The following is an 18292-nucleotide window of genomic DNA, read 5'->3' as shown; positions in this document are numbered from 1 at the left end:
CCACTGAATTCATCCGGCTGAAAAATTGATGTGACTATTTTCAACTTTATAAGGTCCTTTTACAGCATCAGTGATGTAGATTTATATGTAGTTTAACAACAAATCAACAGTAAATAGCGCTGTTCCGCCTAGCCTGCTTTACTGAGCTGAAGTTGGTTTTATATTCACGTGTGTTCATTTTTGATCAATGACAACATATGACGCGCTCCCGATATTGTTTACCGCTACTCTGAATATACGGTCTGAAACAGCATGTCAATATGGCTTAGTAATAATTCCTGCATGCCGCAGGCCGACCACTAAGCATACAGTAGTCCCTTTAGGACAGGAGTTTCCAAATTCGGTCTTGGAGGGCCAGGTTCCCGCAGATTTTAGCTCCAACTTGCCTCAACACACCTGCTTCTAGAAAGCCTACAAAGAGCTTAATTAGCTAGCCCAGGTGTGTCTGATTAGGGTTGGAACTAAACTTTGCAGGACATCGGCCCTTTAGGACCATGTGTGGACACCCCTGCTTTAGGACAAAGCATGTGAGAGGCCAGTGATCCTTGCATGCATGAAATATTGCACATTAGACAAGTTTTTATAGCTACACGACTGTAAACGTGCTATACAGTTTTTCATTCAGAATTGTGGTATTATAAAGTACCATAAATTGTTCTTACTGGTGAATGACATGATCTAGTGGGAGGTCTTTTGTCATTTTTAAGGTGAGCGTTCATGGTATCAGGAGGTCTGGCTTTGGACTGCAGGGGTGGAACTGTGTTTTAAAGATATTATGCTAACCAGTTAACATTTTTTCTGATCATCTACTGCATCTTTAATCTTTTCAATCACATAGAACCATCTAAGACAGCAAACAATCAGCCAATGATTGACAAGGACTTTAAACTACGAGGAACTTATTCAGCAATCATTTATTCATTTTTCTTCGGTTTAGTCCCTTATTTCTCAGGGGTCGCCACAGTGGAATGAACCGTCAACTATTCACCATGTTTGGCGCAGCAGATGCCCTTCCAGCCTTAACCCAGTACTGGGAAATACCTTTACAGTCTCACATACACACACACACTCACATACACTAAGGTCAATTTTGTTTACCAAGTCACCTATAGCACATGTCTTTGGACTGTCAAACCCATACCAACCCGGGGAGAACATGCAAATTCCACACAGAAATGCCAAGTGGCCCAGCTGGTACTCAAACCAGCGACTTTTTTGCTAACCACTAAGCTGTGCCGCCTACCTTATTCAACATTTGCTTCAAAAAATAATAAACACCAACATTAGTAAACTGTTTTTTTTCTGCTTAAAATGTAGTTGTAGTTGACATTTTTAGAGCATAAATGTATTTATTATTCTAGAAAGTAGATGTAGATATCCAAAAGTCACACTTGATGAAACCCAGACCGCTGTGAGGTTGACAACAGGAATCAATGAGCTGGTGTAAGTGCAGCTTCCTGTTTCAAAATAAAAGAAGGTTGTGGTTTCCTGTTTTTCGCTGTTTGGTTGTTTAAGACTGGCTTTTTAAAACAGCAGACCTTGTGTATCTTATGTTAAGCGTCAGATAACGTAAAGAAAAATCTGTTCAAAAGAAGCTGCAGGAACATCTGAGGTACTGATTTTATCCGTGGTACTGACTGGGATAGGGATAGTTCACTCGAAAATAAAAACACTTCATTTATTCTTCCTCATGTGGTTTTAAACCTTTAGGAGATTCTTTAGTTTACTGAACACACAGCAAGATATTTTGAAGAATGCTGGTTGATGGCACCTATTGACTTAAGTAAAAAAAACAGTAACACTTTAGAATAACGGTCCAGTAGTTAATGTATTTACTGACTATTGTTGTCACAATACTGGAATTTGGTACCAATCGATACTGAAATTTTAAAGCGTAAATTTATGAGCGTGTCTGAAACACCACTGATTTGAAAATGTGTTTGCATGCTCAGTAGAAATGAATGTGATTGGCTTTAAAGGTCATCGATTTATTAAACTGTAAATGCCCTGAGAGCTTCTCTGCTGTTTGGAGTGCATTGTGAACAACTGAGATATACATTTCACTGGTGTTGGAGGTTTTTACTAAACATTATGGTTCAGCAGATCATAGATAGCGCTTTACTTTTTCAACATTTTTTTAGGTTACAGCCCTATTCCAAAATGGATCAAATTCATTTATTTCCTCAAAATTCTACACACAATACCCCATAATGACAATGTGAAAAAAGAGTTTTTGAAATTGCAGAAAATGTATTAAAAATAAAAAGTTGAAACATCACATGTACAGAAGTATTCACAACCTTTGCTCAATACTTTGTTGATGCACCTTTGGCAGCAATTACAGCCTCAAGTCTTTTTGAATTTGATGCCAGAAGCTTGGTACACCTATCTTTGGGAATTTTTCCCCATTTCCTCTTTGCAGTACCTCTCAAGCGCTATCAGGTTGGATGAAACGGAGTATAGCAATTTTCAGATCTCTCCAGAGATGTTTAATAGGATTTAGTTCTGGGCTCTGGCTGGGCCACACAAGGACATTCACAGTGTTGTTGTGAAGCCACTCCATTGATATTTTGGCGGTGTGCTTTGGGTCATTGTCCTGCTGGAAGATAAATAGTCGCCCCACTCTGAGGTCAAGAGCGCTTTGAAGCAAGTTTACATTCAGGATATCTCTGTACATTGCTGCATTAATCTTTCCCTCTATCCTGACTAGTCTTTCAGTCCCTGCTGCTAAAAAACATCCCCACAGCATGATGCTGCCACCATCATGCTTCACTGTAGGGATTGTATTAGCCTGGGGATGAGCGGTGCCAGGTTTTCTCCAAACGTAACGCCTGACATTCACTCCAAAGAGTTACATTTTAGTCTCATCAAACCAGAGATTTTGTTTCCTATGGTCAGATGCCTTTTGGCAGATTCCAGGCGGGGAGTGTCTTCCGTCTGGCCACTCTATCATACAGGCCTGATTGGTGGATTGCTGCACAGATGGTTGTTCTTCTGTAAGGTTCTCCTCTCTTTACAGAAGAATGCTGGAGCTCAGACAGAGTGACCAACAGGTTATTGATCACCTCCCTGGCTAAGGCGCTTCTCCCCTGATCACTCGGCTTAGATGGCCGGCCAGCTCTAGAAGGAGTCTTGGCAGTAAAAACATCTTCCACTTACGGATGATGGAGGCCACTGTGCTCATTGAGTTTCAGAGCAGCAGAAATTTTTCTGTAATCTTCCCCAGCCTTGTGCCTCGAGGCAATCCTGTCTCGGAGGTCTACAGACAATTCCTTTGTCTTCATGCTTGGTTTGTGCTTTGACATGCACTGTCAACCCTGGGACCTAATATAGACAGGTGTATGCCTTTTCAAATCATGTCCAATCAACTGAATTTACCACAGGTCAACTCCAATTAAGCTGCTGAAACATCTTCAAGGCGAAGGCTGTGAATACTGATATACATGTGATTTTTCAGGTTTTTTATTTTTAATAAATTTGTAACAAGTTCAACAAATATTTTTTCACATTGTCATTTTGGGGTATTGTGTGTATAATTTTGAGGAAATAAATTAATTTAATCCATTTTGGAATAAGGCTGAAACATGGAAAAGGAGAAGCACTTTTGAATAGCTTCCGGATGCCCTTATTAACTTTAAATACTGTTGTTTTTGGGTGAGTTGTCTGATCCCCAGTAATAGGCTGTATGTCCTAAAGTCCATGACTACGACAAACTGTAGCAAAGCCTCGAGTAAATGTACAGAAAATAAAGCTAATACAGACACGTCACAAATTAGGAACAAAACACAGTTCGAGGTATCATCAGAAGCATCATAACCAGTATTTGTTTAATTGTTAAGCAAAATATTGATTTAATTTAGTCTCATTTGAATGTGTTGCGGTTGTGAGTGTGACCATATCGGACACAAATATGCCGGCGAGCCTAGCGGAAGAGACGTTTTGGTCGCATGAATAAGCTGACATACGAGCGATCCGCTAATAAGTCGAGACTTTAAAATGCTCCAGTGTCCCTGTATCTATTTCAGTTTCGATTGGTAACAAATTCCAGTATCAAGACCACACTATTACTAACATTAACTTAGTATGCATAATCTTGTAAAGCATTCAATAATCATAGTTCAACATTAATTAATGCACTATTAAAATCCAAAGCTATGCTTGTTAACATAAGTTAATGCACCGTGAGTTAACATTAACTATGTGATTTAATTCAAATAACTAATGTTAACAAAGATGAATAAGTACAGTACTAAATGTATTACTAATTGTTTGTTCATGTTACCAAATGCATCAACTAATAGACCATTATTTAATAATAATAATAATAATAATAATAATAATAATAATAATAATAATAATAATAATAAGTGTTACCAAGAAAATGTTGACTTATGAAACCCATTGACTTAAAGAAGAAAAAAATACTATGGAAGTCAATAGAGACCATATAAACAATCCAGAATTCTTCAAAGTATATTATTGTGTGTTCAACAGAAGAAAGAAACAAGTGAAGGGTAACAGAATGATTTTCCATTTCTGGGTGAACTATCCCTTTAAATGTGATGGCAGGAAATATATAACAATTAGAGTTGGAAATATTCTAATGGAAACACATGCACTCTGACACTTACTGATAAGGTCGGAGTGCCGTCATCTTCCACCGTGACAGTGAGTGTGTACTGCTGCTGTTTTTCTCTGTCTGGAGGTGACGGTCGGGTCACTATCTCTCCTGTCATGCGGTCCATTCTGAAGGTCAGGTCCTGGTTTCCAGCAGTGATGTAGTATGAGAGCATGGCATTAGCTCCAATGTCCCGATCTGTTGCTACGACGCGCAGGACTGATGTTCCACCACCCACATTCTACAACACACATATATTACCAGTGTTATTTTATATTGTGTTGGAGAAAAGTCTTTCATTGGCAAGTTCATATTTTTGAAATTGATAAACGCATTCAAATCAATTTATTTGATAAATGAATGATACATTTACTGTATACATTTATTGATGTTGAATTAATTTATTTATAATTTGTTCATAGTTAAATCATTTATAATTAAATTTATCCAAGTATAAATACATTTATTTAATCAATTAATAATTGATAAATAAATGTATTAATTTATAATTTATCTGTATAAATATTTCATATTTTGTGTAATAAATATTCTTAATTAAAAATTTTAAACATGAATTGACACGGATAAAAGTAAATTCATATTAACAAATGGTGACACTTTACAACAAGGTCACATTTATTAAAATTAGTTTAAAAGGGTTTTGCCTTAGTTACATAATTTCAGTGTTTGCCTATATATCATGAAATGCAAAAGATGTGTTTAAGCATTATTCAATGGACTTGAGCGAAAATAAACATTTAAGCAAGATTAATATTTAACAACATTAATAAATGCGACAACAAATGTTTTGCTTATTGTTAAATATGTATTAACTAATGAAAGTGAAAAAAACATGACTATAACCAACTTGACACTCATATATATAATTGAGCAAATGTGCCTTTCAGACAGAGGTTCTGCAGCCTTCGACTACATTTCTTCTCTTTAAAAAAGAAATACTCTTTTTCTTTTTCACTCTACTTTCTTTCTTTCTTTCTTTCTTTCTTTCTTTCTTTCTTTCTTTCTTTCTTTCTTTCTTTCTTTCTTTCTTTCTTTGTTTATTCATTTATTCATTAGTTTATTTATTATGTTGCCTATTAATTAATTAAATTTTTGTCTATTAATTATTTAATTTATAAATTTTTCTATTAATTATTTAATTAATTAATTTTTCTATTACTTATTTTATTTATTTATTCATTCATTTATTTGTTTGTTTATTTATTCTTTTATTTATTTTATTATTTGTCTATTAATAATTTATTTATTTATTTGTGTATTTATTTATTCATTAATTTGTCTATTAATTAATGTGTCTATTAATTAATTAATTAATTAATTAATTAATTAATTTTTCTATTAATTAATCAATTGCTTAATTATTTATTTATTTATTTATTCATTAAATCAATTATATAGTTATTTATTTATTTATTTATTTATTCATTTATTTCTTCATTTACTCATTTATTTATTTATTCATTCATTCATTCATTCATTCATTCATTTATTCATTTATTTGTTTATTTATTTATTTGTTCATTCATTCATTTATTTGTTCATTTATTCATTATTCTGTCATTTATTTTCAGTGTAAAATTATGACTCATGTTTAAATACCAAAAACGTTTTTTCACTTTTAAGTCCAAATAGAAAAGGACAATTGTTTGTTTTTATTATTATTTTGTGTTGTATTATTTGGTTACTGAGCAAAAATAAAAAACAATAACAGTAGTGTTTTGAAATTAAAGAGTGCATAATAACCGTGAAACCGTGATTATTCCTCAGACTATAATGGTACAACCAAAACCTATAATTGTTGCATTCCTACATCAAATATATATTAGTAGTGGGCAAAGATTATTGCAGTAAATAAATAATCTAAAAAAAATACATAAATAATCGCAAGTTTTTGCATTAAAAATAAAAATTTGTTTTGACACAAGATATATGTGTGTACTATATAGTCATTATGTTTATATAATACAAACATAAATAAAAGTAAAACTACACGTAACAATTTTGTTATATATTAATTTTAATTAATATATAAATTTGTATCATATACACATATATTTTATATTTAAATATAAATAAACGTGTAAAAACATGTCAAAACACTTTTATTTTAGATTTGATTAATCGCGATTAACTTTTGCCCAACACTATATATATATATATATATATATAAATTAGCAAGAAAATAAATAAACAAAAACAAAATTAATAAATATAAATTAAACAAATTACTTTTATCTTTATTTTTGTCTTTTATGCAAATATGCGAATATTTTTGTCTTTTATGCAAATATGCGAATGATTGACAGCCAGGGTGCTGATGGCGTCTCTGGTTTGAGGTGCTGTGTTCTGACCTCACTGACGCTGACGTTGTACCCTCGAGGACTCTGCAGTACGGGAGGGTTATCGTTCACATCTACAATATTCACCGTCAGCGAAACATCGGTGTACCTCGGAGGAGAACCATTATCCATCGCCCGCACCTGATTAAAGCACATGAAAACAAATAGACATGCTTGCTGAGCTTAGCAAACAACCACACATACACATCAGAAGTAGTTATGCAAAATCTGATGCTTTTAACAGTACAAGGAAACATGTCCAAAGTCACGCAACTCCACACTGTGACCATATATAGAGATGTCTGCTGAAGTTACCAAATACATTTTAAATGAAATGACTGACAGTAAATGAAGGCAGTAAAAGTTCCAAAAACGAGCTGCCAACATATTTAATATACAGATAACCAGGCCTTTATCCCCTCTAATTAAATGTTAATATTTGTCTAGTTTCAGCCATTGCTGACTGAAACACACTACCACTTAAAAGTTTGAGGGTCACCAAGGTCAATTGTTTGACCAAAAATGTTGAAAATTTCTAAATATACAGTTGAAGTCAGAAATATAAGTACTCCTGAATTATTAGCCCCCCTGTATATTCTTTCCTTAATTTCTGTTTGAGGAAAAGATTATTTTTTCCAACCCATTTCTAAACATACTAGTTTTAATAACTCATTTCTAAAAACTGATTTATTGGACCCCCAAACTAGGGCCCGCAGGCCAAAGTTGGCCCATGGTAACCTTTGATTTGGCTAGCCATCCCATCTGAGAAGAGAGAGAGAATAATGGGGATGGTTTCGAGATAGTCAATATAAATTTAATGTAACCTTATGTTTGTTTGTTTTGTTAAAAGCTAACCGAAATTAAATGTTTCAATTATTGGTATAAATTAATCAGATTTTGTTTACATGTATAGTTAAAGTCAGATTTATTTATTTAATAATATTTAACAGAGCAAGGAAATTTTCACAGTATGTCAGATAATATTTCTTCTTCTGGAGAAAGTCTTATTTGTTTTATTTTGGGTAGAATAAAAGCTGTTTTTAATTTTTAAAAAAACATTTTAAGGTCAAAATTATTTAAGCTATTTATTAAGCCTTTAAGCTATATTTGTTTTTGATAGTCTACAGAACAAACCTGCCTAGCTAACCTAATTAACCTAGCTAAGCCTTTAAATGCTGTATAGAAGTGTCTTAAAAATATCTAGTAAAATATTATTTACTGTCATCATGGCAAACATAAAATAAATTAGTTATTAGAAATGAGTTATTAAAACTATTATGTTTAAAATGTGTTGAAAAAAATCTGCTCTCCGTTAAACAGAAATAACAGGGGGTGGCTAATAATTATGACTTCAACTGTACATACTGATACCCAAAAATGCAAAGACTGTAGTGAGCAAACGTGGACAGCACATTTTTAGCTCTTAAGTGTCTATTTAAAATACTTTGAATGATTTATATTTTTGTTACAGACAGACAGTGTCATCCTACAACTGTTTTGCAGCACATGAAATATCCTAATGCTATTTTTAACTGTCCAAAATGGGAAAAAAGTTTGTTTTTACTCTTTGATAGTCAAAGAAAAATATTTTCAAAAAAAAAAAAAAATCGGGGAAAAGTGTTTTATGTAAATTTGGCCCACGAGTCCACATATATGGACATAACATTTCTCTAAAAGTACATTATATCAAAAGATGAAACTCTAATTAGGTTCTAATAAGCCCAAATACATGCATATAAAAAACACCTTGGGCCTTAAGAGGTTAAACTTAACTTTGGCCCATGGCTTGCAATGATATTTGTTTTTTGGCCATATTTGATTTTTTGCCCTTCATAGAAAAAAAGTTTGGGCTCGCCTGCTCTAGACAATCGAAAATGAATATTGCTTAATATTGACCTTAAAATGATTTTTAAAAAAATTTTAAACCACTTTTTATTCTTTTATTCTTTCTCAGTGAAAAATTCCTTGCTCTTTTAACATCATTTGGGAAAATTTTGAAAAAGAAAATATGCAAAATTCACTAATATTTTTGACTTCAACTGTATATTAAGAATGTAAAATAACTATTTTCTGTTTGAATACACAATGCTTCAGAAATAATTCTATATGTTTCCTATTATTTCCTATTATTCACACAGGTGAGTAGGCTTGACAAACCACCTGTAGTAACACTTTCTCTCTCATTCTCTCTCTCTCTTTCAAAAAAAAAAAAAAATACACTCCAGCACTAAATTCTCTGAGCACTTAGTATAATAAGCACTTCTTGTGTATTGCCTCTTTTTGTTGTATTGCTGAATACCTCCTCAAAAGCGTCTGCTGAATGACTAAATGTAAATATAACAAAAAATCCACAGCGTGTGTTTTTCTCTCACTTTAAGCAGGTAGCGGTCCACAGATTCACGGTCCAGAGGGGCGTTCAAGTAAACCTCTCCATACGTATTATTGACTGTGTTGATCTTAAACACGTCCTGCATGTTCCCCGCGATTAAGGTGAAGTTTACCTGAAAGACACAAGAGGGTGATGGGGATGGAGTTATGCAAGACTGACAGCCTATTTGACAGCGTTTTAAATATATTTCTCTTAATCACCAGTCCATTTCGTCCAGCGTCTTTGTCTCGCGCCAAAACGACCGCGACTCTCTTCCCAATGGCTGTGTCTTCTGGAATATTCACAGACAGGTCTGAAGTGATGTCAAATTCTGGGCTGTTGTCGTTTTCATCTAGAATGGTGATTGACACCTGTCAAAACAATGAGCAGAATTAGATTTGCTTTTGAATGACACTGACATATGCTGCAATTAAAATGATCACATTCTCATGATAAAGAATCACTTACCTTCTACAAATGTGCATCAGAAAGTAAAAGAGCAAAACAGAAAATAAAAAGCAGGTTGAATTACATTAGTATCATCATGTTAAATACACCTCACTATCACATGAGCCAAAGAGCTTAGAATGAACAAGAGGCGACACTCTAGTGTAATTTGGGAAACAGCCACTAGAGGGCACGGCGGCCATTTTGGAATGAAAACTCCAAAAGAACAACAGCATATTAAAAGTCTGTTAAATAAACTACTAAAAGTGCTGATGATTGTGATAGTAAGTGTTGTATTGTCGTCTTTCAGGTTGTATCTCAGCTTTAATGCACTTTTAAAATAAATAAATAAAAAACAAAGCAGCTGCTTGCCATCGCGACAGTAATGAGATCCAATGGATGGCCGATCACTTTCACTCTAAAATGGCGGTATCCGGGGCTGTTGCTGGGCGCTGCTGTTGCAATGGAACGTTCTATTGAGCGTCGCCTCTTGGTCATTCTAAGCTCTTTGCATTAACTGCAGGGTACAGTTTTGTTTGCTTACAAATTACAGAATTAAAATGCACACTGCCTGGCAAAAGTCTTGTCGTCGATCCCAGTCATAAGAGCAACAAATAACAACTTGACTTCTAGTTTGATCATTTGAAAAAGCGGCTGGTGGTCGATTTTTCCAACAAGTCATCTGTTGAGCTGCATCCCAATCATCACAAATACTGCAGAACACCTATTGGAACCCGCATGGAGCCAAGATTCTCACAGAAATCAGTCAAGTTTGGTGAGGGAAAAATCATGGTTTGGGGTTACATTCACGATGGGGACATTTGTGCTGCCTATTATATTACAAACCACAGTAGAGGGCAAATTCTTCTGCAGGAAAGAGCTCCTTTATAAGAGTCATGCACAATATCCAAGCTTTTTCCACTGCACCATGACTTTATATTCTATACTGGACATTATTTCTGTTAAGTGACAAAACTTCTGTCTAAGCAAACTCAGACCTTACTTTCCTAATTAAATAATTCAAAATCAAGACATGATCATATTTTATTTTGGTAAAATAAGCATAATCTAGAGGCCTTTGCCTTTCATATAAGCCACTTTTGATACCAAATGATCAACTATAAGTCAAGTTATTATTTGTTGTTCCTAAAACTTGGATAGGCGACAAGATTTTGTCAGGTAGTGTACTTGTGCAAAATTTAGGAAAAAAAATCTGATTTGATTAAGTTCGTCCTACAGATTGAAGATATAATGGAGGAACTCATTACCACAGTGGAGCCTCTTTTTGGTCCTCCATCATCAGCCACAACAGTGAGTGTGTATGAATCGCCCCGCTCTCTGTCCAACAGTCCCGTCACAGTGATACGACCCTGCAGAGCACACACAACCTTATTATTTTACATGACCCAGGTAGAGAAATAATGACATCTTTTCTTGATTGTATTACATTACCCCGTTAGACAATACAGTCAGCATAACTGCAAATTAGCTTTGATGGTCACTGATCTATTCACACCAAGCAGGATTTTATGTTGTGAGGATAAAAAAAACTCACAGTAAAAAAAATAAACTGATGTGATGAAGCTGATTTGGAGTTCTTTTTAAGGGTTACAAACATCTAGCCAAACTTTTACGTTCATGCTTGCTTTGGTTGGCAAACAACTTTGAACCGATTGCATAAAAGTCATGTGTAGTTTTGTATTTTCTTTGGCACTGAAATCTTCTCCAGCTCATTTCTTCTGTTCGAGTCATCAAGATCAGATGTCCATGGGCCAAAACAAACACGAAGAGCTGCTTTATATTCTAACAGTGAAACAGTTTTACTTTAAAACAGTCTTCTGAATAAAGCTTTACACAGTAAACAAACATTACTTTATATGCAAACCAGGCTCATTGTAAATTGGTGCCCAGGGCTACGTATTTGCAAACCCTGAAATATGTTTCTCCAGCGACATTTCCTTGCAGCTTGTGTTGACTAATCCACTAGAGGACGTTACATAAAGGCATAGAGAAGGCCTTCTACATTCATACAAATCTTAAATATGCTACTGGGCTACGTTTTCTCACATGTGCCATTTAATAGTCCTTCTCGTGCGCATCTTTGAGAAGTCAGCCAACATATTGCTTTTTAACCTGCTTTCTGTAACTATCTTTTGCCAGACTAGAACCAAGTCTGCTCCACGTTCCAAGCAAGACACCATACAAGGCAAGCTACCGAGTAAACTGACTGCTCAGAAAAAGCTGTCCATACCGAGGTTAAGGCTAACGTTTTTGATTATGGCTCACAGACATGCTTAAGTTGATTTTGTGGTATTTATTCAGTGCTTCATGATGGATCATATGAAAACAAGCCTTTATTCGTCAAAAAGATGTCCATGAAAACGTCTGTAGTGTGAAAAGGACCAAAAGTTGGCACCATCATACTGCAAGGTAGTACTCGTTTTACACAGAAACCAAAGGCAAATGTATGCTGAACACGTTTTTGCGGTTTCACAAAAATGTAGCCCCGGGCACATATTTCCAATGAGCCTGTGTTGGTTATATGGCTGAAGTGCTAAATAAACACCTCTAAATTCAGTATTCTATACTGACACTGTACAATTTACTTTCATTGCTTCATTCTAGGTGAGTGACAAACTTTATAAAACTTATACAATTTTATTCTATACTATTTTATAAATGTAAAAAAAAAAGATTGTGGCTTTAATTTTTTTTTAGCTTTTTAGCGATCTTAACTTGCATTAGTCTAACTGGCTAAAAATATTAACTTTGTATAACTTTCACATTTTTCTGTATAACTATTTAAATAAGTTAAAGTAAAATAAAAAAAAATAAAAACATTAGTTTGTTCTAATTTTGTCATGATTTTTAGGGTAGTAACGAGTGGACACAAATCTTGAATCTTGGGCCAGTTCCTGCAAGGATTTTAGACAAAATTAGAATTGAGAGCACATAGGCAAGTGTGGAAAAGGGAACTGAAACCACTACATATGTTTTGCTAACCTTGGCAGAAATTGCTGACAGAACTGAAGCTGCATGAGTCACTTCTATGAGTCAAACACTAACCTGCTGACGGCTGGTAAAACAATTAGTTCACATAGGTAAAATCACAGTGTTTACATCACTTCATTACATCTTTCTTGATTTGAATAGGCTCAGTAAGATGTCAAATAGTTCACATTTTATAGGGGTCCTTTTATGCCTTTCACACTTAAATTATTGTGTAATGCTGTTATTACTCTGCAAAGTTACAAAACACAATGTCACTCCAAAGTTTTCTGTCTCTGATCAAACTCAAATGCCTCTATTGTAGGAGTTTGTATGTATTCTGTGTGTGCTTATTTGACATAACCTGCCAACAAGCTTTTTGCATGCGCACTTTGTGTCTGTATGCTTCAAGCACTATATATCAGGAGTTTAATCCGACAAGGCTTTATTTACACATGCAAATACTAACAGGCTCACAAGCCGTAAAGGCTCGACCCTCTTCAGGAAAGGGGGCAGGGAAGAGCAGCTCATTTGCATTTAAAGAGGCACCATTGGCATATTATTGATGTAATAAATGATTTCTAAAATATTTTGAGCTGAAACCTCACAGACACATTCTGGGGATACCAGAGACTTAAAATAATCCACTTGTTAAGCATTGCATATTAAATACTGTTTCGAAGCTTTTATTCATCTAAATTAGGAAAGTAGCTATTGATGACCACTTCTTAGCCATATCACACAGTATAGACAGTTTTCTTGACAAAATCAATCAGTACTGTATAATCTCTAATATTTAAATGCTGACATAAGGCATGGATGTTAACATTAATATCATAGTATTTAAGAGTATTTCGTAGTGCACATTGAACATTTACTAATACCATTTGTTGAGCCTTCCTGTATAATCTAATAAGCTCAGAAACTGTGGTGCGTAACATCAGACTATAAAAGTGAATAGGAGCCCTTTAAAGGGATAGTTCACCCAAAAAACGTTATTCTGTAAATTTACTCACCCTTCACTTGTTCTAAACCTATTTGAGTTTCTTTCTTCCTTTGTTTTTTACCAGAAGAAAGAAACTAAAATTTCTTTAAAGGACCTATGTTTGTTTTCAAGCACTTTCAAGAAGCGTGGGAACCCTGAGAATAAATGATGAGTTAATTTTTGGATGAACTATGCCTTTAAAATCACCACATTCTCAAAACAGATTGTTCTTTTGTGCAATATTGTGTTCGCTTACCGTGACACTGTCAATCTTAAAGAGCGCGAGGGCAGCAGGCGAGGTGTCGGGGTCAAATCGGTACGACAGCTGGTTCAGGTTATCAGCGGATTGCGCCTTCACCTGCACCACCTCTGTTCCTGTAGCGATGTTCTCTCTCAGTGAAACTTCATATCCAGCTGAAAGAAAGGCCACCGCTTCGTCCAGTTCATTGAGTAACGTGACGTACACGGTGCAGTAGCTGCGGTGGAATGGCGGTGACTGATCTGTGGCTGAGACGTTCATTAAATAACTCGTCTTGGTCTCGTAGTCCAAATAGTCCACCGTGGTTAGCAGACCAGTACTCACGTCCACCTCAAATTTACGATCAGAGCCAGAGACCAGAGAATAGGCCACAGCGCCCCCATCCCCTGAACAGAGGAAAACAGGAAAGGCTTGGGTCATCATACGGGACATAATTTGGACATTTTTAGAATTTAAAGGTCTTGTGAAATTAAAATAAAGTTTTTTAGATGTTAGTATCGGTATGTTAGCCTTAAGGACATCTATAAGCTAGTGTGTTCCAAAACAGTGACAAAAGTCACATTTAGAAGATACAAAGGTGAAAATATGTATTGAAAACGTCACCATTTTTCTCAGAAAACACATTTCAAAGGATGTTGATAGCAACAAAAAAAAAATACATATGCGAAGAAAACAATATTGATTAGTTTGGAAATTAAGTTGTGTTATAAAAGGAAATGACGCATGGAAAAAAGTATTGAAGACATGAAGAAACGGAGGTGTAGAAAGGTAGCAAAAGCCCAGACAAGAGCCGAAATCTCTCAGTAGTTCTTCAGCAACCCTCTGCCCTTCGTCATTGTAAATAAATATTAGCTGCTTCGATCCAACATCTAAATAAGCAAGATGATGAAGATAAAACCAGGGTGGACATGTCAGCAAAACAATAAACCAAAACACAGCCAAGAAAACTCTTAAATGATTTCAGAGAAAGAAAATCAAGCTGTAGAATGGCCCAGCCAATCACCTGACCGAAATCTAATATAAAATACAAAATAAAACTCAAATTTGATAGATGAGACTCACAGAACATCAAGATTTTTACACTCTGTTGAAGTCTGTGAAAAACTCACACCTAAGCAATGCATGTGACTTCAGTTTCTCATCAAATCTTGACCAATCAAAAGCTCTCTAGTATCTGACATGCCTCGCCCACTTCAAGATGTTCTTATTTGGTTTTCATTAGATGCGCTCAACAACTCTCACTGGCTAAACAGAGCTAAACAGACAGTAATGTAGAAGTAGGCAGTGATTGTTCTCTGTGGAGGCGGAGATTAGCCACTCTATTACATAATAAAGACACACATTAATTGACCAGTTATTCAGGCAGATTGGCTTCAATAAAAGCTATTATTAGACTTACAAAAACAAGCATTGAATTTTGAAACTTCCAGGATGTTTTTTATAATTGAACAGCCGCTAAAATTTTGATCTCCTACTTCATAACCATTTTAAACTGATCAATATTGACAATGACATCTGTTTTGAATGTTTATAGGGAGATTTTTTCTTTAGCAGTGACATAGCATAGGTGACCCTGGAGAACAAAAACCAGTTTTATGCTGCACGAGTACATGTTCGACAATTGTCAAAAAAAAAAAAGACATTGTATGCGTCACAATTCTTCTTTTATGCCAAAAATAATTCCTATTTATATTTTATAAACTATTTAGAAACTCATATAAAAACATTATTTATTATACATTTGCACTGCTAAGCATTTAATTTCGCCAACTTGATTTCCTCAGTATTTAGACTATTCTGAAACCTCTGATTCCAGATTTTCATAATTAAATCTAGTCGTATCGCGACCAAATATCCTATACTAACAAAGTATGCATCAATGGAAGGCTTATTATATGACTCTTATGACTGGTTTTGTGTTCCAGGGTTACACTATAGTAGGAGTCAGTAGTGTAGCCAGCTATTTTCTCAAGAGCAGCGGTTCTTCATTTTTCAGCATTATCTACAGGACTGAACTCCAGCACATTGTACTTTAATCCGAGGTCTGCAAAGTTGCAAACTGAAGGACGCCTGTCCTGCTGACAACACGATGGACATTCTTTAAGAGGAAAGGAAAAAGGGAAGCAGAAGTGCAACAGAAATGTTATGATATTGTTTGGCATTAACAATCAATGGAAAAATACAACGCATCTTGTATGGCACAAACTTAGTTACGGCTTTTAAAATAGGTCAAAATAAATAAGGAGTGTTATGAAAACACACTAGTTGCTATCATGGGTGTCAGTATCATTTCTTTGTTAAAGACAAACTGCCAGGTCTACTCACTTACAGAACATTCATGGAGGTCAAGGTGATTGCTAAAATGCATGTACAGTGTGATTATCAAGTTGTGTACCAGTGTCGGGGTCTGTAGCTCGGACCACTACCACAGATGTGCCGATCCCAGCAGTCTCTCGAAGCCCCAGACGGTTGTACTGCGACTGAGTGAAGACTGGAAACTCGTCATTCACATCCTCCACATACACAATCACCTGCAGTCACAAACTCACAATCACAAACTGAACAGACAAAAACTGCTACACACACATCACATTCAAATACTTTTATTCTCCCAAGAAAAAGGATAAAAGATAGAATAAATAGATATGTGAAACATTTAAAAATTTTATTGTCATCCACATTGCGAAAAAATGAATGTGTATTGAAAGTCAAAATGCATTTATTTCACGTTGTGAAGAAGATTTTTATTCTGTCACTGTGAAGTATTTTCTAAGTGTAAAGCAGTTAATTTTCTTTTCTCAAAAAGTAAGGAGTGTTTGCAGCAAACATGCCAGCCTGTGGTAAAGTCAAAATGCATTCATTGCATGTTGAAGCCTACTAGAATGCATTTAAATGTACGCTCACCAGCCACTTTATTAGATACACCTTACTAGTACCGGGTTGGACCCCCTTTTGCCTTCAGAACTGCCTTAATCCTTCATGGCATTGATTTAACAAGGTAGTTGAAATATTCCTAAAAGATTTTGGTCCATATTGACAAAATAGCATCACACAGTTGATGCAGATTGGTCGGTTGCACATCCATGATCTGAATCTCCCATCCTATCACATCCCAAAGGTCCTCTATAGGATTGAGATCTGGTGACTGTGGAGGCCATTTGAGTACAGTGAACTCATTGTCATGTTCAAGAAACCAGTCTGAGATGATTCACACTTTGACATGATGTGTTTTCCTGCTGGAAGTAGCCATCAGAAGATGGGTACACTGTGGTCATAAAAGGATGGACATGGTCAGCAACAATACTCAGGTAGACTGTGGCGTTGACACAATGCTCAATTGGTACTATTGGGCCCAAAGTGTGCCAAGAAAATATCCCCCACACCATTACACCACCATCACCATCACCAGCCTGAAGCATTGATACAAGGCAGGATGGATCCATGCTTTCATGTTGTTGATGCCAAATTCTGACCCTGAACCCCAGTTTAATGAGAGGTTATTAGATAATGAGTGGCCGCTCACTGGATATTTTCTTTTTTTTTCAGACTATTCTCTGTAAACCCTTGAGATGGTTGTGCGTGAAAATTCCAGTAGAACTTCCCCATTCTGATGCTCAGTTTGAACTACAGCAGCTCATCTTGACCATGTATACATGCCTAAATGCATTGAGTTGCTGCCATGTCATTGGCTGATTAGAAATTTGCATTAACAAGCAGTTGGACAGGTGTACCTAATAAAGTGGCCAGTGAGTGTATACTATAATTTTATAGTATACATTAAGTTCTAGGGCTGCATGATATTGGAAAAATCTGACATAGCGATTTGTTTTGCCACAATATATATATATATATATATATATATATATATATATATATATATATATATATATATATATATATATATATATATATATATATATATATATATATATATATATATGAACATAAATCTTCTAGGTGATTTGAATATCTCTATTTGGAGATCGACTGGGATGATCAAGTCTTTATGTATGCAGAGCATCTGCATGAATTATAATAAATTACATGCAAAAATAAATAAATAAACAGTGCTTTATAGTCTTCTCAGGAGTCTAGCAGTATTCAAGTACAGAAATTCAACCATCAAATGTAAAATAACATGGCCATTGCTCAAATAATAAAAAATAAATAATCTAAACTTGCAATGTGATTATTGCAGAAACGCAAATTGTGATATCGACGCTCAAACTACATATTGTTCAGCATTAGGCTGCAAAAAAATATACCT

At 35.0% G+C, this 18292-nt stretch overlaps 1 protein-coding gene across 4 annotated transcripts in view; it reads right to left on the bottom strand.

The window, feature by feature from the left end:
- Positions 1-18292, bottom strand: part of cdh23 (cadherin-related 23) — a 473177-nt gene that overhangs the window by 91078 nt on the left and 363807 nt on the right. The window contains 8 exon segments of one of the 4 annotated variants that reach the window (NM_214809.1): positions 4632-4859; positions 6991-7119; positions 9351-9479; positions 9568-9717; positions 9815-9817; positions 11062-11163; positions 14023-14411; positions 16421-16556. In NM_214809.1, coding sequence (NP_999974.1) covers positions 4632-4859; positions 6991-7119; positions 9351-9479; positions 9568-9717; positions 9815-9817; positions 11062-11163; positions 14023-14411; positions 16421-16556 — 1266 coding nt within the window. 4 annotated transcript variants of the gene reach the window in all.

Source organism: Danio rerio, chromosome 13 (assembly GCF_049306965.1).
Source record: "Danio rerio strain Tuebingen ecotype United States chromosome 13, GRCz12tu, whole genome shotgun sequence".
In the NCBI taxonomy this organism is placed as follows: Eukaryota; Metazoa; Chordata; class Actinopteri; order Cypriniformes; family Danionidae; genus Danio; species Danio rerio.
This window is presented reverse-complemented; position numbering and strand designations above follow the sequence as displayed.